General features: G+C 38.2%; 1 protein-coding gene across 1 annotated transcript in view; it reads right to left on the bottom strand.

The window, feature by feature from the left end:
- Positions 1-24322, bottom strand: part of PAS2 (Protein-tyrosine phosphatase-like, PTPLA) — a 102515-nt gene that overhangs the window by 30498 nt on the left and 47695 nt on the right. Inside the window, exons 2-5 of the mRNA XM_089819477.1 lie at positions 22436-22547; positions 22291-22309; positions 22059-22147; positions 21903-21956 (exon numbers count right to left, since the gene is read on the bottom strand). Coding sequence (XP_089675603.1) covers positions 21903-21956; positions 22059-22147; positions 22291-22309; positions 22436-22547 — 274 coding nt within the window. The remainder of the gene's footprint in view (positions 1-21902; positions 21957-22058; positions 22148-22290; positions 22310-22435; positions 22548-24322) is intronic.

Genomic DNA, 24322 nt, shown 5'->3' with positions numbered 1-24322 from the left:
CGCATGTTGAAAGCAACTACTGTTTACATCAACACAGACAAGCTCCCTTACCTAGCTTGCCCCAACCAAATGAGAGGAAAGCAATGCAAGAAAAAGTTGACTCAACATTTATATGAAGAATGGTGTTGTGCAAAATGCGACAAGAAATTTGAAGAATGCCACTACAAGCACATGGTCTGCATACAATTACAAGACTACACTGGTGAGTTGTAGGCAACAACATTTGATGGAGCAACACAACTGATCAACATGCTTGCAATTGCATTGCAAGAACTAGAAGGTGATGATGAAACAAAAGATAAAGCACAAAAAGTTATCAAGGGCGTACTAAATAAGCAATTTATATTCACCTTGAAATGTCAAGTCAAGATGAAAAATAATGAAGAATGCCTGTAGGCAAGCATCGTACAAGTAGCACCACTAGACTTTGCGCCAGAGAGTAACAGCCTTTTAGAGCAAATCATGGAAATGACTGCTGAAACAAAAAAATCTCCCATCGGGCTGAAAAAGAACATTGGTCAAACAAAACGGGCAATGGCAATAGGAAGTTGAACACAAAAATGCTGAAGATAGTGTTTGTTCCAGGATTTGGCCAGTGGTGTATATTATATCAAAAATAGACAAATAAGATGCGACTGAATGTGGCAATGTTCTATACAAATCATAAATTTTGAGCTTAGTTAGCAATTCGGATGACGATAAAGAAGCGAGTGCAGGATGCACCATTTTTTTAGGGAGGATGCAGATGCAGATGCATGTGTGTGTGTGTGTGTGTGTGTGTGTGTGCAAAGAAATGAAAGAAATATACAAAACCAAAATATAGTTCATCATTCAATGTTTATCAATCTGAATTCGAATCATACAAAATTAAATCATTTGATAGTATGATATGCCATCATTGATCAAGATAAAGAAAAATAACAACTGATAGTTAACAAATATTCAAATTGAAATAAGCCATATTCCAATGAAAATACGAAAATTAAAAGATTCGATGATAAATAATGAAAATAAACAAATGAATAAATTATAATTCAATTTATTATTTATTATTAACATAATATACAATAACATAACATATAAATTGATATAATATAATATAATATCATCATATTTTTTATTTTATTTTTTGATAGGTAAAAGGCAATGAGGCCCAAGATTATATTTAGACTAAGAAACCCATCTCAATTGGGCACCAAAGATGGGAGATGGGTAGGTATCCTTGGTGTAGCCCTTACATAAATATCTTTGAGAAATTTAACCAATTTTGGTGCTTTTTTTATTTCCAAATTTATATCTTTGCTCTTGATAATTCCTCGCAAATATAACCTAAAAATTAAACTTGGCTACGATCAAGTTATTAGAACGACCAAAAATACAACTTGGCTAGTGACCTATTTTTGGTCAATTATACAACTTGCACATAGACGTACAGAACCTATCAAAAGAAATTAACATGTATATTTTGAATATAAGAGTTTTAAACCAATTTCACTCCAAGAACAAGTGCCTAACTTATCATATTATCTTGTCTTATTAGAATCTCTTCTCAATCTGCTATTTTGTTAGCGAGATTATCTACTTCTCTATTACCTTCCCTATAGATATGTTTTATGCTATGTTCCCTGGGGACGCGCCTTCCCCAAAAATCGTAGCATTTCGGTGACAGGGTCTGTTGGGGATTTGCATCCGTCCCCAAATTTTTAACACACAAAAAATTAAAAAAACAAACACAAATATCACTTTTGTCGTCCCCGATTGCTATCCCCCCATCCCCAAAATCGGCAAAAAAAATTGTCGTCCCAAAAACCCGTCCTAACGTCCCATCTCGAAAATTCGGGAGAAGATAGGTTTTATGATTGTTTCTTCGAATTGATCAATGATGGCTAGGGCATATTCAAGTTTCGAATTAAGGATCCGATTTGGGGTCTTCCTTTTCCTTAAAGCATTTTGGATAATTTGTGAGTCTCCTTCAATAACTAATTTGTTAATACCTATCTCTCTACTTAGAATCAAGCCTTCAATCAGGGCCTCTAATTCGGCTAAGTTATTACACATAACTCCTAAAGGCTTGGCGTGTTTAATTACGTATGATTTGTTTTCTGAACAAACAATACATCCTAAGCCTACTAGACCTAGATTACCTCTAGAAGCCCGAACAAAATTTAACTTTGACCATCTTGCAGGAGGAAGTTCCCACTTACATTCTTTCCTAGCAACCTTGTTGGATTTTGTGTATATCATTGGAGGGTAATTAGTTTAAAACAAAGTAACGACACTCGGATCTGGCTCAGACTCGGCAAGGGTAACTCGACTCGTGACCCGACTCGGACTCACCTGTGACTTGGCTATGACTTGACAAAGTGATAAAACCCTTGAAATTTAGAGATTTTTTAGGATTTAAATTAATTCCATGCACCCATTATTGAATAAAACTTATCACAATAAAATCATAAAATATAAGGTAATTTGATCACATACATAACATACATCGATTACGTAAGGTACTGTATTGTCTTAAAATGGAAGCACTTCCATGTTAAGAGTGTTTAGCCCTATGAGTAAGTGGTTTGGGGTCATGTCAAGGGCCTTGAATGGGTCTTTGCATGGATTCGGCTATTTTCCCCCTGTTATACTTCTCTCTCTCTATTTCCAACCTATTTCTGACAGCATTCTCAGAGAAACCGAGGACTTTGACTTTTTGGCTCAAGGACGACCTTTTAGGTCAAGGTTGACCTCGTCCTTGACCCCAAGTCCATTTTTCAATTTCTGGAGATTCTGGGACATCAAGCTTTGGAAAGTTTCATTTTCCAGCTTCCGGGTGGGTTGTTTCGGGTTTCGAAATGCTACTCTTAAGTTACATTTAATCTAGGTCCATTACTAGGGGTTAAGGTTAATTGGAATTTAATGCTCCCATGTCGGCCTTCTCTAGGAGCTTGTGCCCTAGATTTCTAGATTTCTTGTTGAAGATTTCTCCATCCGCATTCATCCAAGCTTTTTCTAATGCAAAGATACATTCAAGATTGGCTTTGAAGATCTAATGCCATTGATTGGAAACATCCTAAATATATTTCTACATTCATTTGGAGCATCCGTAATTGTGGATTCAAGGATTCAAATCCTCCACAAGGATTTCAATATAAGCAAGCTGAATAGTTCCATTCACTTTGTTTATGCATATTGCAATCTCAATTACATTTCAAGATTGGTTCCAAACTGGGGTTTGACCAAGAAACCCCCCATCGAAACAAACAAATCCCTTTTTCTTGTAGATACATGTGTGGAACAGCGAATTGAAGAGCAGATTTGGATACCTTTTTCATCAAACTTGCAGGATCCACGACCAAAAACTTCAAGGTCGACTTTTCAGGGTAAGATTGTGCCCCAAGGTAAGATTGTGCCCCGCTCTCTAGGTCAAGGTCGACCTCCCTTCAAAAGGGAAAAAGTTCTCTAGGTTTTCTCCATCTTGACATTTCCAATCCAAAACAAGTTGTAGAGATCCCCAAAACTATACACAAACACCAAAAATCAGCATTTTCCAGATTTATCCTACTTCAAGGTTAGTATTTGTCTTTTATCTATTTCAAGATTTAAGTACATACTTCTCAAATAGGAAAACCATAGGACCTCTGTTTTCCTTATTCTCCATTGCATAATACATTTGTGCATTGATCACTTTCTTGTGCTTAATCAATTTGGATCATTTCTTTTGAGAATTTGGGTTGAGGATAGGCCCTATTTTCATCCTATTCAAGTACAAAGGCAAACTTTAGATGTACTAAGAAAATTTTGAAAACAAAAATTAAAAATCAGATGAATCAGATGAGTCAGCCAAGTTAGCCGAGTCACCCAGTCAAGTCAGCCGAGTCAACCAAGCCACTCAACCGAGTCAGCCAAGTCAAACAAGTCAGCTCAGTTGACCCACCGAATTAGGGTTGTTGAGGTCAGTTTTTGTACCACTACATAACATATAGCAATTGAATATCTGATACAGAGTATCAAACACACAATTCCTCTCTTGAAAAGTTAATACTCACAACAATATGAGAATAACTCCAATGTTCCTTACACTTGTGGATACTAACTCAGTATGCCGATGTGATTTGCTGATAATCAAGTAGGTGGCCTTACGTTGTTGATTTGAGGATAAATTGGACTTTTGGTGGGATAATGGTGTCGATGATTTTGCATGAGTTCCAAATGATGTTGATGGAGATGGTGATGGTGATGGAGGGTGAGTGTTCTAACGACTCATGCTTTCCTAACCTCCTTCAAAACTCTAACTACTTAACTACTTGCTATTCTACTCCTACTCCTATGAAATGGGAAGATTGGCAAATGGATGGGGATCAAATCTAATGAAAATTAACTGACGGCTCCACCTCCATAGATGCAATGATTCAAGGCCCAACAAGCCGCTAGGATGCTAGTGGCCTAGTTATAGATCCCTATCAAACATCCACTAGTACTACCATGCAACTATCCATCTACTTTTCTCTCTACTTAACAACTTGAAATGAAATTTACTTTAGCAACTTCAAAGAAAATCGTGTTCTAACTATTGGAAGTAGAAACCATGCAACAATACCAAAAGTTCTTAATCACCATGCAAGTCGCAACAATGAAAAAGAAAAGCGATTTTGGCATTATCTTAGCAACAATTTTCTTCGACCCTTTACAAATGAGAGCAAATGGCCTTATATAGAGGCCAAAATTTACAACCAACGGTAGAGATAAAGAGGCAAAACCGGCGATCCAGATTGGATCCTAGAAACCCTAATAAGGGTTACCACCCCATTGGCCAATAAGAAGATGCCACCTCGTCAATGGACCAATGAAAAAAACGGAAAAGCGGTAACCAATAAAAAGGAACCAAAATGGTTGCCAATCAGAATTAGATACTTGTCCTATCCAAGAAGAAAGAGAAATTGCCACTTGGGCTTACATCAAATGATCTTCTAATATAAATCTCCTTTTTTCTTTCATCCTTTTAGCCAAGGCAATGAACTTAGCTAGCCTTTTGTTGACTTCCTCCATGGGAGGGCAAGGGGTATGCTTCATCTTGAGCTCAGCTGAATTCATCATGTTGCTTGCTGCTTGTAGTGTCTTCTCGTGGTCCTTCTCATACTCTTTTGCATATCCGAAAAAGGCATTGAGGGAGGCAAGCGTGCCCAAATGTTTCTTCTTGATAGCAACCTTCCCTGACTCATCCAATCTTGATCCCAACTTTGTCTCATTGATGTTCTCCTCTTTGATATTTTCAAAATCAAGCGCAACCCCAATGTCACTCATCATGGTTGAAATGGAAGTGTCAACGTCTAGGTTGTGCTATGCAATCTCATTCCATATCTCTTCAAGTATTCTTGATCTAATAGTCAAGGCAACAAACCGAGACTCCACTGTACTCAATCCTCCTTCACCTACCAACTTGGCTCTTTCCAAATATTTCTCCGGTAGCCCAATGAATGCATGTAGCCTGGGAATAGCTAAATCCTTGACAGGAAGGATATCCTTCCACTCACCTTCAAATATTCTGAATTTATCTCTAATAGCCACTAATGACCTGAATGACGAGACAAAGGAAGGCAAGAAGTTTCACCCATCTTGGATTGTATCATGGATCCAATCCTTGACTTCACGTAGCTGAGCCGATATCTCTTATGTGTTGCTCCCACTGTCTTGAGGAAGGGCTACCTGGTGCAACTGTTGAATAGGCTGGCAATCTCTCCAATACTTGTTCTCAGCCTCCAACTTTACAATCCTTTCATTTGCCTTCCTCAACCTTTCTCTAATTGAAACAATGTCTTCCTAGATCTCCTCACATTCCATGGCATCTGTGATTCTTCCCAAGTTATGTTCAATTATCACATATTCCTGAGCTACAATTTCATCCAATGCCTTGTTAACCGTTGGTATAGTAATTTGAACCTTTCGATGACCATCGTTGTCGCTCCTAATCACCTTTGCCACTGTTTTTGCAATTTGTCTCTGGTTCTCACTATCATCCTTTTCTACTAATCCTTGGATGTCTTCAACTGTTCGAACAGTCACTACCTCGCCTCTTGGCATAAGCATTTGCCTTAACCATTGTGGTGCAGTGCATCTCCCCAAACCTGGATTTGGTTTGATTAGCAAAGCATTACCAACGACCTCAAGCGCCTGGCTCATTTCTTCAATATCAATTGGCCGATCCTCTTCTTCACTAGTGATTGTCACGTCTTCTCCACGTTGGTTCTCCAAGAGAGGAGAGTACTCAGTGTTGTCGCTGTAACCACTTGATTTTGAATCAAAGCTCACCTCTACCGCAGCCCCTTGTCCACTTGTATTATCTTCTTGGCCTCTAGCCTCAATTATGCTCTCCCTTGACGGTGCTGCATTCTGTCTCTTTGTTGGAGGTTCCCGATGTTCGTTACCCTTTTCAACCTCCAGACCTCTCTTCTTGCTTCCAACTGTTCCTTGTTGCTGGCTACTTCCTTCACCCTTCTGTCCGATTGACTTCGTTGGACCTTCCTTTGGTTTCATTCTTTCATAAGTAAGGTGTACCCTTTGACTTTGTAATTTCCTCAACTTCCCATTATACCACAATTGGTGTACAAATCAACTACCCTTGTAACTACCTCCAAGGAAGGATCCTGATAATCGTTCCAATCCACTGGATTCAACTCTGTTCCCTCCACTATTTCATAGTCTTCTCTTAGCACATTTTCATCGTCTTCCAGTTGATCGGAAATATCAAGGCCTCTCCATTTGATTGCCATCATCATGTTCTCTAACAATCTTGAGAAAGCTAGCTTTCTCACATGAAAGTCATCATGTGCATCGGCCCAGAAATCTTCTATAGTAGGAACATGTTTGAATGTATTTCCATGAGATGCCTTGATAAGACCATTAGGATCAAATCCTTGCCTTGCTCTATGCCATGCTAGATGATACCATTCCAATTCTTTCTCTGCAGCTGCAAAAGCGACAGGATTGGGGCAACTATCATTGCCAATTCCAAATGATAAGGCAATCCCTGTCTCACCCTTAAGTTTCATTATTCTGTCATAATGTTCAAGTTGCCCAGCCAATTCCATCAAAACTACCTTGTCGGGTGGGTACCTTGGAAGCCTCTTGGGACATACTGTGCTTATTACTACTCTAATATAAGTGAATTACGAAAATTGGATGAACCAACTCCCATACTTCTGGACTTTTGCTTCTACTTCCACGAAGAGTCTCTTAGCAGGTGTCCCTTGTAATACCCTTAATGTCTTCATGGAAAAGGTGTCACAAAACATTTTATAGTCTTTGTTGTTGTGTAAATGAAGCTATGGATAGCATTCATGGACCAAATATTGTCGTAGCCCATTGCCAATCTCTCCTAAGGCCTTAAGTCTCGAATTTTCATACAACCTTGCAATCAAATAGTACAGAGAGGATGCCATATAGAATTGCTTTTGATTTTGCACGTTCCTAAGTTGCAATTCTAGATTCTAACTTATGATCCTAGCCCAATCAAATCTTCTTTTTCCTTTTTCAATTTCATCAATAAAGAAGTACATCTAGTTTTCGAATTGCATACCTTGAGCTAGACCCATGATCCGGCTGAGGAGCACAATGAGATCGCCATATTCTAATTTGAAGTCTGACGCAGTGAGCCTGGATGATCTAGTGACTCCCTTCTTTCCTTCGTGTAGCCAATCCTGCTTTAGATGCATGAAATAAGCCTCTTGGTTATCCTGAAATGACTTGGCTGCCTGATCCATCATTACCACTGTCATACTCTTGTACTGGAGAATGTTAAATGCTTCTTCGATCACCTGTCTGCCAATGTTGGCCAGCACCCTCTTCCCTTCATCAAAAATAATGTATTTACTAACCAAATCAAACCTGGATGCACATTCCATGACCAATTCTGGAAAAGGCAAGGTAGGAGTGAAGGCCGCCGCATGTACAATTCCACTTTTGTAAATCTTATTTGCCATGGGGGATTGTCCTTCCTTTAGTCTGTTCTTTAGCTGTATCATGTTCACTATCCCGATATTGGAATCGGTTATTCACCTCACTTTTGAGAAGAAGGTGGTCTTGGGCATGATGTCCTCTGTCTTTCTTAGTATTCATTCCCTTAGGGTTCTTGCTTGCACTAACATCTACCATCCTAAACACTTATTTTTGCCCCTTCGTTCTAAGTGATATGGACTACTCTTATCGATGTCCATCCTTCTTTCTATCGATGGATTCTAACTTATTTCTACCTCACCAAGTCCTATCACTACACTTATCAATCTTCAATTTTCAACCTAGGGGTAGGACTACCACTTATTTTTGCCTCTTCGTTACCTTAGGATGGACTACACTTATATCTCCCAACTTCATCCCTGGGTGGTCTAGCTTATTTTTGCTTTGCCAAGTGTCCTATCATGGAATCTACACGTATTACCCCAAACTTCAACCTATAGATGGGATGATGAAGTGGTGTATGATGAATGCAAGAAGAACATAAAGGAAACAAAACCAAGCAAGAACAAGGAGTGGAATCCACCTTTAAACCAACCTTCAACTCTAAAATGAATTGAATTTTACCTCTACCAATAGCCGGGCTTTCTTTAATTTGAATCAAAGTTTAGAAAATCAAGCCTCTTGCAAAAAAATCAGAATTTTAATCTCTTTGAAACTGCCCACACTTGGTCAAAAAACAGACTTTTGATCACATATCCTCCGCCAAATAAAATTACCTAGATCTGGTGCAAAATTCGCAGCCCTTCTAGAGAAAATCAGGCCTCCACAAAATTCGCCCAAGCAAGAAAAAATCTGAATTTGCTCCAAAAAATCGCCTAGGGCAAAAACTATTTACATCTGCTCTCTTTTGGAAAATCACCAAACACTTGAAATCTGCCCCTTGCTAAGAAAATTGCCAAGTACACCATTCTGCCCTTGCAAAATCACCAAAGCATAGAAAATCTGCTCCTTTAAGGGAAAATCGCCAAGCAAGAAGGCTGCTCCAAGGGAAAAAAATCACCAAAGAGAAGGAGGATGTGATGGAACGGAGAAATGGGAGGGGGAGGAGCCCTCTTATACCACATTCCACTCACTCCTCCAAGCTGGCTGACTAGCACCTATAGAAGAAGAAAATTAAATTAGTATTTCATTAATGGTCCCAATTAAATGCCAAACTAAAAAGAAAATTTGCCTATAGTGAAATTTGCACATTTAATTGTCGGTTAGAACCAAAATTGCAAAATAAAATTAAGTCTTAGAGATGTTAAAAAAAAATCATTTAATAACATTTTAGTCATTAAAATACCAATTAAAATCGGATTTAGCAAGCTAAAATCGATTGTCAACTTTAATTTACCAATCCTTTTTTAATATTTTTAAAATTCTGAAGGCAATTTTAACCAAATTAATGCAATATTTTGCAATTAAGTCCATCTTCGATTTTGCAATGCAATTTCAATTTTTTACCAAAAATAAACCATTTTTCTAGCATTCAAAATCAATTTTTCCAATTTACTTTCACTATCACAAATTTTTTCTCTTTCACCAAAAAATTAAAAAATTTCAGAAACAATTAAATCTAAAAAAAAATTATTTTGAAAATGCTAAAGATTATATAATTACATCCGATTTTCAAAATAAATCGTCTAAGTCCAAAAAATTTGTAAATTTATCCTACCAAGTATTGTTCTAACCATCGAAAAAATGTTGTCTTTGAAATTTGTTTGGGCAAAGGATAAAATTACAAGTTCCGAAAAATCAAGTTAAGACCATGTGAAAAAAAAAATCTAACCACATTCCTCCTAGCCCGAAGGTGTCCAAGGCGTAAGATCCTCTAAATCGAAATTTTTTTGGACAACTCCAAAAAAATCCGCCATGGCGATCAAAAAAAGGGGGTCCCCAAAGTTTTGGATTGATGATGTGAGAACCTCACAACAATAGTCACGAGTCATTTTGACCCGACTGAGGTAACTTGACTCGTTGAATCGAACAACTTGCAGCGAGTCTCATTACTATGGTTTAAACCAACTTTTACACGTATCTACATCCCAGTTTGAGAAGGAACCTTCCTCCTTATATGAGTTTCTGAGATTATTGTTAGCTACCTCAATAATACAAGCCTCCAATTATTAAAAAAGAATATTAGATCCATCTTTTTATTGCAGAAAATTCTTCTATTCCTTTCTTTCCATAGTTCTCATAAGAGTATGAAAGGGGATATTTTCCAAAAATTACTATAACCTTAGAACAACCATATTTCGACCAGCTTTTTAAAAAATTGAATAGGTTATCAAGGAATGCAATTTGCCAATTCAATTTCTTTCATAACCAATACCAACAATTCTTAGCAAAGGGACAATCATAAAGCATGTGTTCAAACGTTTCAAATTCTTTTTCGCAAAGTGGGCATCTAGATGGTCCTTCAAAACCCATATTGGTGAACCTATCTACTGTTAGAAATCTCTTTTGAAGAGCAGCCCAAAGGAAGATACTTGCTTTTGGAAGACATGCTAGATCCGAACATAGATTTAGAGGGATGTCAATCTTATCCCATTGTTGGGAATTAATTATCTTTTCATATCCTAATTCGACTTTATAATTTCCGTGTTTCGAGGCTTCTCAGATTAATTATCTTTCCTTTCTTTATGATTTGTCTGCCTACTTTTTAAAATTTGATTTAAAATGTACTTCTCTTGTGATGAAAGTGGAGTTTCATCTAAGGTTTTCCATTGCCATTCTCCATACTACTTATCGTTAATTTTACTTTTATAATCACTCACATTCTTACCCCATAGAGCTAATAGAGTGCATTTGATGTTTATAGGTAGATTTACCCTATCTGGAGATGGGAGCCCATCCCATGATTCTTCCCAGAATAATATCCTACCCTAAACCAATATCCCAAGTTAAGTTATTAGCTATTGATGGGCGGCAGTTCAGCATAAAGTTCCAAATTCTTGAACCTTTTTAAGGATTTTTAGTTTTGAACAAAGACAAAGGATTATTATTGTTTAAATATTTATTATATTAAATTTTGGCCCATTTACTATTATGTTCTTTACACATTCTCTAGATAAGTTTTCCCCCTAGCGCCTCATTTTGCCAACTCAATTTTTTTATGCCTAGGCCTCCAAAATCGTTAGGTCTACATATTTTTTTTCCATTTTATCAAAGCTTATTTTTTCTTGTCTTCGGTGCCTTGCCAAAAGAAGTTTTGAAGTTTAGAATCTAATTTTCTTTTTACACCTTTAGATAGGGAAAGACATGACATAATGATATGCAGGGATGGCCGATAGTACTACTTTGATCGTTGTCATTCTACCGGCTTTAGTTGACCATTTCTCTTTCCAACATTCCACTTTTTTATCCAACTCTTCTAAAATCATATCCCAAGCTTTACTTTCTCTAATGCCTTTTTCAAGTTGAATACCAAGGTAATTGCAAGGAAGGTTCCCTTTTTGAATTCCATTAATCTACAAATTTCTCTCTCCACCTCCTCTTTGGTATTAATAATGAAAATCTTTGCTTTGTTAGCATTTATTTTTTGCCCAAATGCTTCCATATAATTATTTATTATTTGCTTAAAAATTTCAGATTCTTCCAAAGTGCTTTCTCCTGGTAGAATTGTATCTGCAACTTGTGATGTGTTATTGTGGGGACCTCAATTACTGTGATGCCTCTAATTTTCCTTTCAATTTGAGCCTTTATAATAGCTCTGCCAAAAGTTTCTGCCATAATACTGAAGAGAAAAGGTGATATATGATTGCCTTGTCTGATACCTCTAGATATGCTAAAAAAGCCTTCAAGGGTGCCATTTATGAGAAAGGAAATTTTCGGTGTCGAAATGCAATTATATATTAAGTTGACCCATTGCCGAGAATATTAATATAGTATTACTGTAATACAATAAATTTAATAATAAATAATAACTATATATTATTTATATGATAATACAAAAGTAAATATATTATACCAAAGCAAACAGATTTCCACAATCCATGAATATTGTATTAATTTCTGGGGAAGATTGTGTGAGAGTTTTTTCATCAACGTTTCGGATCATACAGTATGATCCGAAACGTTGATGAAAAAACTCTCACACAATCTTCCCCAGAAATTAATACAAAATATATTATAATAAATATAATTTATTAAATACAAACTAGATATCAAATGACTTACATCTTATCATACGCATCCATACAACTTACCCTCACAAACTAGATGCTTCGGACAGCTTTTGTATATGTTACAAAATCGCTTTTGACTGTGCGGGATGCACGATTATAGAAAACTAGATGCTTCAAATTGCAGGTCGAAAAGCTCAAACCTTGGACGCCATATCTTTTTTTTATATGTTACCAACAGCTTTTCTAACAGAGACGAATTAAAGCTAGAGGTCATGCTCCCTACAGCAAAAAATTGCAAAATGTTGAAATGTTCAGTCTGATGCATCCGGAGGCATCCGCTCCAGAATCCGCCTCCTTTCACATCTGCCTCCACCTCTGCTCACAAGAGGCACGAATCAGTACCCAAGATTTTGAGCTTACTGTATACTCTTACCAATTACAAATCTGAAGATTATTGTATACTCTACCAATACAATATAAGCTACCAAAAAAACTGAAATATACTGCTATGTTTTCCAATAAAAAAAATGTTGGAGTAAATCTAGAATGAGTATATGTTTTACCTCAGATGTTTACATTATGGCGAATCTAATTTCTTCAAGAAGAGTTGCACCCACATTATTGATATACCAATCATAAATTTTGATATTATTGTAGACTCTACCCAAAAAATATATGGTACCAGCAAAACTGGAATATACTGTTATGTTTTCCAATAAAAAAAAAATGTTGAAACAAGTTTAGAATGCAATATGTTTTAATGGTTGCTAACCCTCATTCCACCTGCACACACTAATATTTATTAGTATGATACCTCAGATGTTTACATTGTAGCGAATCTAACTTCCTGAATAAGAGTTGCACCCACATTATCTGAATATCTACTAACAGATTTTAGATACAAATCAGTGCTTTCAACAAGCTATCTCAGTTAGGATCTTACAACACCAACTTTTCCTTGCCCTTTCCCTTCTTCTTCGTTCCAGATTTTAGATGATATAGCACAGATTGATATATGTTTTAGTGATTGCTAACTTGCATTCCATGTTCACACACCGATATCTATTTCTCAGATGTATACACTGTGGCGAATATAACTCCTTGAATAAGAGTTGCACCCACATTTTTTGAATATTTACTAACTTGCTAACTTGCATTCCATGTTCACACACCGATATTTATTTCTCAGATGTGTACACTGTGGTGAATCTAACTCCTTGAATAAGAGTTGCACCCACATTTTTTGAATATTTACTAACTGATTTCATATACAAATCAGTGCTTTCAACGAGCCATCTTAGTTAGGGTCTTGTAACAACAACTATCCATTCTTCTTTCCCTTCTTCTTGGTTCCAGATTCTAGACAATATAGCGCAGACAAATCATGAACTATTCTAACTTGAATCCATGACAAGTGATCACACTTTTGCACTGTGCAGATATATTGCAAAGGACAGTTATAGATGACGACTTCTTCAAACATGTGGATCTCCGCAACATTCACGAAGAAGAGATATCTGTTGGGGTGGCTGTAAAATGGTCCCTACAAGCGAAGGGCTTAATTTCATACTGGACACCACCAATGAGATATAATCAAGAACTGGAAAATCACACCTAATCAAATACAGACAACATTGCACTCAACACCACCAAATTCTGATACTCGCACCAACAAGAATAGCTGCATTTAAAATAAATGCAACAACAATACATAGCACTCAAAATCCCAATCAAAGACATGCACCAACTCAATGGCCAAGCACTAACAGCATTTCAAGAAGACATGAAGTATATCACGTACATCCTTATCAATGAGATGAGCTTCATCGGACCAGAACTACTACAAAAGATCGATAGCAAGTTGCGCAAGGCATTTCCTCATGACCAATCTACTCACTTTGGAGGAAGATCCATAATCCTAACTGTTGTGAGGTTTTCACACATCGCCCCAAAATCTTGGGGACCCCCTTTTTAATCGCCTTTAGGGCCAGTGGAGAAGGTTAGATGTATTTTTCACCCGGTTTCAACTTGATTTTCCAGAGCTATCAGTTCTATCCTTAGGCCGAATAAGTTCAAAATTGATTTCAACTTGCCAGGATAAGATTGTGAATTTTGTACTTAGACGATTTCTTTTGAAAATTTGGATTTAATTGTAAATTTGAATGATTTTCAAATAAGGAAATTTTTCGTTAGACTTAGGTTCTTGGAAAATCTTATTTTTTTTTGGTGAAATAGAATTTAATTTTGTAAGATGAAGTTAAATTGCAAAATCGATTTTTACTCTAGAGGCAATTTTATTTTTTGTCATAAAATTTTAATTATTTAGCAAAATCGATTTAGAATTGCAAAAATTGGCTTTAATAGATTAAATTTGCCTTGAAAGCTTTTGGTATTTAATGAAATTGGTAAATTAATATTAAGAAATGGCTTTTGGTTAGCCAAAATTCAACTTCAAGGATGTATTAATTAGCAAATCCTCATTAAATAGAAATTTTTAGCATCCCCAAGGCACCATTTAATTTCGTTTTGCAATTTGTGGTTAATTAGTAAATTAAAAGTGCAGTTTTCATTTTAGAAAATTAAAATTTTGGCAAAGTATTTAAAGTGGGCCACTAACTTAGCTTTAATTTTGGTTCTTTTTTCCTCTATAGGACCAAGTCGGCCAGCCTGGGAGGAAGGTGAAAGCTGCTATAAAGGGAGTCCCCTCCCATTTCATTTTCATCAATTCATTTGCTCCTCATGCTTGGGCGAATTTGAAGCAAGGGCAGATTTCCAGACTTGGGCGAAATTGGTGGAAGGCAGTTTTTTGGCGATTTTTGGGCAATTTCTCCATTGCCATTGTTGGGCGATTTGTCTAAGAGCCAGATTTTTTGCGTTTTTGGGGATTTTTGCTCCACTTTGTGGGCTGCGATTTGTGCCCTAGGTGGCAGATTTTACAGATTTTGCTCCTTCTTTGCTTGGGCGAATTTTGTGGAAGGGCAGATTTTTTTTTCATGCTTAGCCGAATTTTGTGGGAACCGAATTTTGTGGGGGCCGAAATTTGTGGAAGACAAAATTCTGATTTTCTAGAGGGGCTGCAATTTTTTTTATATCAGATTTGGGCAATTTTGTTGGGAGAAGAGATACATATGAAAGTTTGATTTTTGCATAGAAGGCAAGTGTTGGATAAGCTTAGAGGCTTTGTTTTCTAATTTGCAAAGGGATTTGTAATTCTTTGATGTCATATCCCGAGTTCCGAAAAGTTGCTGTAAGATTATTAGTTAAGGTGAAAGTCATCATCTAGAGTTGCAAGGAGTGCTTAAGCTAACATCCATTCTTTCGCTCTTTTCTAAGAATTGCACTACTTGGTTCTTCTTGCCTTTTGGTCCACCACTCTACCATCCCGTAATAGGGCGACGAGCATGGAGGATGATAGTGCAAGTAAGAATCCCAAGCGGGCAAACGCTAAGAAAGACAAAGAGGATATGACGCCCAAAACTTCCTTCTTCTCGAAAATGAAGAAAATAACCGATACTAATATCGCTACAGTGGACATGATACGGATGAGGGACAGACTAAAGGAAGGACAATCTCCCTTGGCAAAGAGGATATACAAGAGCGGAATTGTACATGCAGCAGCTTTTCCTCCTACTTTGCCTTGTCCGGAATTGATTATGGAGTGTGCATCCAGATTTGATCTAGACAGTAAATCCGTCATTTTTGGCGAAGGGAAGAGAGTGTTGGCCAACATTGGCGAACAAGCAATTGAAGAGACATTTAATATTCCCCAGAGACATTTAATATTCCCCAGAGCAAGGGCATGACAGTTGTAATGGTGGATCAGGCGGCCAAATCATTTCAAGGTAACCAAGAGGCCTACTTCTCACATCTAAAGCGGAATTGGATACACGAAGGAAGGAAAGGAGTTAACAAATCAACAAGGCTTACAGTGGCAGATTTCAAGCCGGAATATGGCGATCTCATTGTTCTTCTCAGCCGGATCATGGGCCTAGCTCAAGCTATGCAATTCGAAAACTGGATGTACTTCTTCATTGATGAAATTGAAAAGGGAAAAGGAAAATTTGATTGGGCTAGGATCATAAGTGAAAATTTAGAGTTGCAACTTAGAACAGTTCAAAACCAAAGGCAATTCTACATGGGATCCTATCTGTTTTACTTAATTGCTAGATTGTATGAGAGTCCGGGACTTAGGGCCTTAGGAGAGATTGGTAATGGGCCGGGGCAATATTTGGTGCATGAATGCTATCCGCAGCTTCATTTGCACAATAACAAGGATTACAAGATGTTTTGCGATGCATTCGCCATGAAGACAGTAAGGGTATTACAAGGGGCGCCTGCTAAGAGACTTTCATCGGAAGCAGATGCAAGGATTAAGAAGTTTGGGAGTTGGTTCATCCAATTCCCGCAATTCACATACATTAGAGTGGCAGGAAGTACAGTTTGTCCCAAGAGGCTTCCAAGATACCCGCCCGACAAGGTAGTTTTGATGGAATTGGCTAGGCAGCTTGAGCACTATGATAGAGTAATGAGGAATGAGGGGAAAACAGGCGTTTCCTTCTCAATTATAATTGGCAATGATAGTTGCCCAAATCGGGCCGCCTTTGAGGCTGCGGAAAAGGAATTGGAGTGGTATCATCTAGGATGGTACAGAGCAAGGCAAGGATTCGACCCTGTTGGTCTTATCAAGGCATCTCATGAAAGCGAATTTAAGCATGTTCCCACTATAGAGGACTTTTGGGCCAATGCAAAGGATGATTTTCACGTGAGAAAGCTAGCTTTCTCGAGATTGTCGGTGAACATAATGAGAGATATCAGATGGAGAGGCCTTGATATTCCCGATCAATTGGAGGATGATCGTAGTGTGTTGAGAGAAGACTATGAGACAGTAGTTGGAACAGAGTTGAATCGAGTGGATTGGGACGATCATCAGGATCCTTCCTTGGAGGCAGTCACAAGGACAGTAGATTTGCATACCGAGTCGTGGTATAATGCCAAGTTGAGAAAGCTACAAAGACAAAAGGTTCTCCTTACTTATGAGATGATGAAACCGAAGGAAGGTCTAGTAGAATCAATCGGACAGAAGGGTGAAGGAAGTGGCCGGCAATCGGAGACAGTTAGAAATAGCAAGAAGAGGGCTTTGGAGGTAGAGAAAAGCCAAGAACGTTCGGAACCTCCAGCCAAGAGACAGCGGGCAGCGCCGTCAAGGGAGAGTATAACTAAGGCTAGAAGCCAAGAGGTCAATTCGAGTGAAAAAGGGGCCGCAATGGAGGTGAGCTCTGATTCGGAATCAAGTGGCTACAGTGAAAGTACGGAGTACTCCCCTCTCTCGGAGAACCAGCAAGGAAATATGGCAGAAACTAGTAGAGAAGAAGATGGGCCGATTGATATTGAAGAGATAAGTCAGGCATCTAAGGCCGTTGGTGATGCTTTGTTGGTCGAACCGAATCCGGATTTGGGGAGATGCACTGCACCACTATGGTTAAGGCAAATGCTTATGCCGAGAGGCGAGGTGGTAATGGCTCACGCAGTTGATGATATCCAAGGACTAATAGAAAAGGATGATAGCGGGAACCAAAAACAGATGGCAAATACGGTGGCAAGGGTAATCAGAAGCGACAGTGATGGTCACCGAAGGGTTCAGATTGCTATACCAACAGTCAATAAGGCAGCGGATGAGATTGCAGCCCGGGAGTACGAAATAGTAGAACATAATTTGGGAAGAAATACAGATGATATGGAATGTGAGGAGGTTCAGGAAGGCATAGCATCAATCAGAGAAAGACTGAGGAAGGCAAACGAAAGGATAGTAAAGTTGGAGGCCGAAAACAAATATTGGAGAGATTGCCAGCCAATCCAACAGCTGCATCAGGCAGCCCTTCCTCAAGACAGCGGGAGCAATTCAGAAGAGGTATCAGCTCAGTTACATGAAGTAAGGGGTTGGATCTATGATACAATCCAAGATGGGCGAAATTTCTTGCCCTCCTTCATCTCAACATTCCAGTCATTGGTGACTGTCAGAAACAAATTCAGATTATTTGAAGAGGAATGGAAGAATTTTCTTCCCATCAAGGATTTGGTTATTCCTAGGCTGCAGGCGTTCATTAGGCTACCGGAGGCATATTTGGAAAGAGCTCGGTTGGTTGATGAGAGAGGATTGAGCATAGTTGAATCTTGGTATGTCGCATTGACTACCAGATTCAGAACACTTGAAGAAATTCATGATGAGATTGCACAACACGGCCCAAGCGTCGACACTTCCATTTCGACCATGATGAGCGATGTTGGGGTGGCGCTTGATTTTGAGGGTATTAGAGAGGAGGATGTCAGTGAGACAGGATTTGGATCGAGATTGGATGAGTTAGGAAAGGCTGCCGTCAAAAGGAAACATCTGAACACCCTTTCCTCACTCAATGCTTTTATTGGGTTTGCAAAGGAATATGAGAAGGATCACGAAAGGATACTACAAGCAGCAAACAGCGTGGCAAAGTCAGCAGAACTCCGAGAGAAGCACACACCTTGTCCTCCTATGGAAGAAGTTAACGAAAGGCTAGCTAAGTTCATTGCCTTAGCTAAAAGAACAAAAGAAAAAGGAAGAATTATATTAGAAGATCATCTTATGTAAGCCCAAGTGGCAACTCTCTCTTTCTTCTAGAATAGGACAAGTGTTTGTTTCTGATTGGCCACCATTTTGGTGCCTTCTCATTGGTTGCCACTTTTGCACTTTTTTCATTGGTCCATTGATGAGGTGGCATCTTCTCATTGGCCGATGGGGTGGCAACCCTAATTAGGGTTTTTGGATCCAATCTGAATTGTCGATCTTGTTTTGATCTCTACCGTCCATTGTATTTTGGACCTCTATATAAGGCCATTGGCTCTCATTTGTAAAGAGGAGGGGTTGGAGAAATTGTTGCGAAAATAATACCAAAGTGCTCTCTTTTTCATTGCATGTTGACTAAGAACATTGGGTGTTATTGCATGTTTTCTACTTCCACATAGTTAAATTTTCTTTTCAAGTTGAAGCAATTTCATTTCAAGTTGTTAGAGTAAGAGTAAAATAAAATGGATAGTTGCATGGTAGCTTTGGTAGATGTTTGATAGGGGTCAACACTAGGCCACTAGCATCCTAGCGGCTGGTTGGGAGGCTTTGTGTGGTGATCTAGTTTACTTTCCTTTGAAACGTTGCATCTATGGAGGTAGGGCCGCTGGTTAGCCTTCATTAGATTCGATCCCCGTCCATCTGCTAACCTTCCATTCTTAGGAGTAGGAGTAGTTGAGTAGCCAAATTTCATGCTTAGAAGAGGTTAGTTAGAGAAGTAAACCAAAACATCGGCATTCTCACCTTCCATCGCCATTCACCCTACATTGCCATCATCGCGCCATCAACATCATCTAGCATTCACACCGAACCACCATTTCCATTTTCTCACCAAGATCCAAACTTTTCTCAAACAAGAAAACGTAAGGCCGCCTACGTGATTACCAGCAAATCACATTGATAAAACTGAGCGAGTATCCAACGGTGTAAGGAACATTGGAGTTATACTCATGTCCCATGAGAGATCGCTTTTCAAGAGAGGAATTGTGTATTTGATATTCTGTATCAAGCATCCAATTACTAATATGTTATGTAGTGATACAAAACTCGCATCAACACTCACTGGAGACCTTGCACAACTGCCTCCAGTATTAGACAAGCCCCTGTACATTGCACACTCAGACGCCCTTGCAATTTGGAGTCAATTAACAACAGTCGTAACATTGCACACCATATTCCGGCAACAAGACGAAGGACCTGCAAAACTACAATTCAAACAAGCATTGACCAATATACAAAATGCAGAACCCACGCAAGATGATTGGGATCTACTGATGACAAGATCTCAATAGCAACTACCGACCTGAAGAAAATCAAAAATTCAATAACTTGATCCACATATTTGGTACAAACGATATTGTGTCCGTACACAATAAAAGAATGCTGAAACAACTAAACCATCCAATTGCCATGAGCATTGCAGCAAATACTAGTAGTCAAAACAGTCGATCCGATGAAGAACAACTCCAAAAAAGTGTGCTCTTGTGTAAGAGTCAACAAATAATGCTTACAGAAAATCTATGGGCACAAGCAGGACTTGTCAATGGCTCCAAGCCACCTGACATTCCCATGTACATTATAGCTAGTGTTGACAACTACAATGGTCCAGCATGGGATCCACAGGAACCTAAGCGTGTTGCAATAGCACCAATTACACTAGGGAACAGAAGGCAAATACCAATTACTATGGCGTGGGCTATCACAATTCACAAATCCCAAGGTCTCACACTCTGCAAAGCAACAATTGATATTGGAAAAGTAGAACGACAAGGTCTAACATTCACGGCCAGCCATGTCACAGTTCAAGTCAATTAACGGACTCTATATTGACCCAACTTTCTCTTTTGACAAATGCAAAATAACATGCAACTAACTTCTACTACTTCAGCTTTAGAATATCGTTATTATTAGATGACTATTGTTTTCATTATATTAAGTTTAAAAATATTATTAAGCTATTATGAGAAATACGGTATGGTATTTTTGTTGCTAGTATCTAATTCCTAGTTTTTTATATAGCATTTTTCTTTTATCATTTATCTGAAATCTTTGTAATACTAATAGATTTATTGCCATCTCTCAATTTGCAACCTCCCCACATTTATGAGCAATATGGATGCGGTCATTTTTCTCAATTTGATGTGATAATTGTACAAACTTCATATTTAGTTCCATTGACTTTTACCCCTCTATTAGTCTTACCGCTCTATTAGTCGTAACCTCTACTTTTATAATTATACATTAATAATACTTTTATCATTTTCTTTTCTGTTCTTCACCCTTCTGACTTCTCAGATCACACTCCCTTCTTACCCATTCTGGATCTTGTTATTTATTTAGTGAGCTAATTTAGCATTTCATTTTTAAGTTTTCCACATTTTGATGATGAATCATAGAGTGTGATCTGAAATGTCAATGTAAAAAACATATACAAACTGCAAACGTCCTCTATTACTACAGGTACTGTGGAAATACAAGTTTCCTATATTTATCATCTGGGCATTTCCATTCTGAATTAATTACCTTGCATTTGCCAACAAGGATTTCTATGCATTCATGAAAAACAGTAGAGTAGTTAGGGACCCCCAGAGGTAGGGGGTAAAGCTGCAGAGGCCCCCCACCAGGGCGGCCCTACTCAATTCTAGTCCCGGTAGGGTTCATCGGGGGCATGTTACCTATAGAATCTGGTGCACCGGTCCCCCTAGCCTAAAATTTTATGGGTATGGGTTTTATGGGCCCTACCCCTACCCCTACCCCTAAACTTTGGACAATCTCCAGTCGTTTATAGATTTTACAGATTATAATAGATATTAGGGCACCATCTTTAAGCACATGGCCATTTGATACACTATCTTTAAAATGCATTCTAATAGGCGGTAGACCAAGATGTAAATCCAGCAATATCCAAAGATGCTCAAACTTGACCTTGCCTTCAGACCCATCCACCTCCACACGGACAGCAAATTGCCACACAAAATTCTCACCACACTATTAAAAAGCATAGAATACTAAGTTCATATTAAACAACATTATCACACTGTTAGTAGCATAGAATACCTGCTATAGAATGTTGGAGAGATAAATGCAAGCAATTAATCTGAGGGCCATCATATACATACACCCTCAAATATATATGCATACACACAAATCTTCAGTTTCATATAAACTAGGAAAGCTCAAAGAAATATAAGTCCTACCTCTGTCACAGACCAACTAATCACCAGGCTGCTGACAAGCCAACTGGTCCTTACCTACATACATCATAAAAATATCCCAAGAATAAATGCTTAGCTTATGAATTGATGCAGCATTAATCATTTACCACCCTTAACACTCTCAATGGTAGGGAATACCTCAGGAAAACTATGCAAGATTCCCCAAGTAACAAAAAGCCTTGAGCCTATTTGAGGAAGGGTTGCTGAGATTGGAGACTTAACAAGCCCTACAAGCAGAAGAATTATGACAATCAGACCCTTAATTATAAAATTTCAGAACATCACAGATCCAAGTATTCAGTATCCTCAATGAAAGTGATTTTTAATATGGAATACTCAATGGAAATGAATTTGAATATGGCGAACTCACCTACAAGACCATGGAATATCTTTGGAACACCAAAAGTTTGTACACCCGCAATACATAAATTCAAATGAAGTTAGAGAGTTTGTGGTAAAAAAATTCAAAATCATAAACACCTCAAACATAAGCATCATTGGGAAGCTTGTCTTACTTCCAAAATAGCTGCTGTTTGGGCAAACTGCAAAGGTTTTTCAACTGCTCCATAAACTGCAGTAGGACTAGACTCTCTCAATGTATTCAGTGCAAAATACAGAACCTGCAACCTGTAGAAATAACCAATAATCAAAAGGGCAACATTGAATAACAAACAAGGTTCATGAGAAAAAGTAGAAACGATAAAAAACATATCTGAAACAAAGTAGGAGGCAAGCAGAAAAGAGGTGCAGATCAGGAAAAGAATGGGTGCAACAAGTAAAGGCATCAAAGCGAGGAGAGGAAACGCTGTGGTATATTTGGAATCTCAAACTGCTGACAGAAAGAGTATATGTACTCCAGCTATTGAGCCTGCTGCTTTGACAGATCAGATTGTAACCCTGCACAATGAGGAGCTTGATTCTAATGTAGCATTTTGGATGTAAAAGATCTTGATATGACAACTTTTGTGTTTTCGACTTTCTGAACTAGTTCTGCTGATTTAGAAAAATGGATCTCTTATAAACAGATGATCTGTGCATGTTGGAAGATATGTGCACTCCCTCCAGATTTTTCACATCAACAAATTAAAACGTGGACTTGGAGAATTAAAACAGCATTTTGCAAGCTCGTATATGTGAATCACAATATTTTACTTGTTCAGAGGAAATTGAAAGCGAGGTTTTATTTTTTCCAAATTTCAAGAAAATCAGGGTGCATGGAAAGGCAGGTGGCTTATGCCATCTGGTTAGATTCAGTCATTCAGCTCATCAAATCTAGCTTGAAGCAATGTCCATTTATCTAATGTCAATTCTTACCCCCCTCCAAAAAAATTTCTTTAAGTGTCACCAGTGAGAATAGGAAAATCTTCTGCTCAGCAGGTCAAGGGCCTGTGTTGATAAATCCTGGGACAGCATGCCATCTGGTCAGATTCAGTCATTCAGCTCATCAAATCTAGCTTGAAGCAATGTCCATTTATCTAATGTCAATTCTTACCCCCTTCCAAAGAATTTTCTTTTAGTGTCACCAGTGAGAATAGAAAAATCTTCTGCTCAGCAGGTCAAGGGCCTGTGTTGTTAAATCCTGGGACAGCATGCCACCAATGAGGATAGGATAACCCTCTGCTCAGAAGATTTAACTGTCTTCCTAAATAGAGTTACAAAGCAAGTATTACGAATTGTTTAATGATGAATAAGGCTCTGGAACTTTAGCTATTCTGGAAAATCCATCAGGATGAACATCAGCTGTGTAGCATTAACCTATTTATCAAGTACCTTGGATCTTTGAATGATATTTCAAGTCCCTTTGCTGGAGAGAGCATCAAGGATTTGACACTTTATTTGAAGTTCCTCAAGCGCACCTAGTTAAGACATTTCTTAGATAAGATGTAGAAATGAACGCTAAAACTCCCTTTTTATAAACCCTTAGAGCCCGTTTGGCTGCGGGAATAGAAATGGGGAATAGGGATAGGAATTGGAATTGGAATTGGAAATAAGGAATAAGGAATAGGAATCGGAAATAAGAATAGGAATAAAAATAAGATTTGTTATTCCACACCCCGTTTGGTTCTACAAAACCATCAAAGTAATCATCTGATTTGGAAGGGGTGATATACACCAGGAGGGAGAATAAAATTGCGCAGCTATTCAAAATGTAGTCATGGAAATGAATGGAGCCAAAGTCGGGAACTAAATCGCCCAACTTCAATGCCATGTTGTAATGCAATAATAGCATAGTTACACCATCCCGAGGGACGGGGGGATGAGGGAAGGGGAGAACAAGTTTCCAAGACAAGGGGACAAAGGGGCCTTAATTTGGGGACAGCAGCGGGGGGACCAGAGGGGTTGTATATATTATGCATATGGTACTTAAAATGCTAGTTATGAAAAGATTTATTGCAATATAA

This window comes from Cupressus sempervirens, chromosome 3, assembly GCF_028749045.1.
Source record: "Cupressus sempervirens isolate cs-2001-9-10 chromosome 3, ASM2874904v1, whole genome shotgun sequence".
NCBI classification, from domain to species: Eukaryota; Viridiplantae; Streptophyta; class Pinopsida; order Cupressales; family Cupressaceae; genus Cupressus; species Cupressus sempervirens.
Note: the sequence above shows the minus strand (reverse complement) of the source record. Positions and strands in the feature narration are given on the sequence as shown.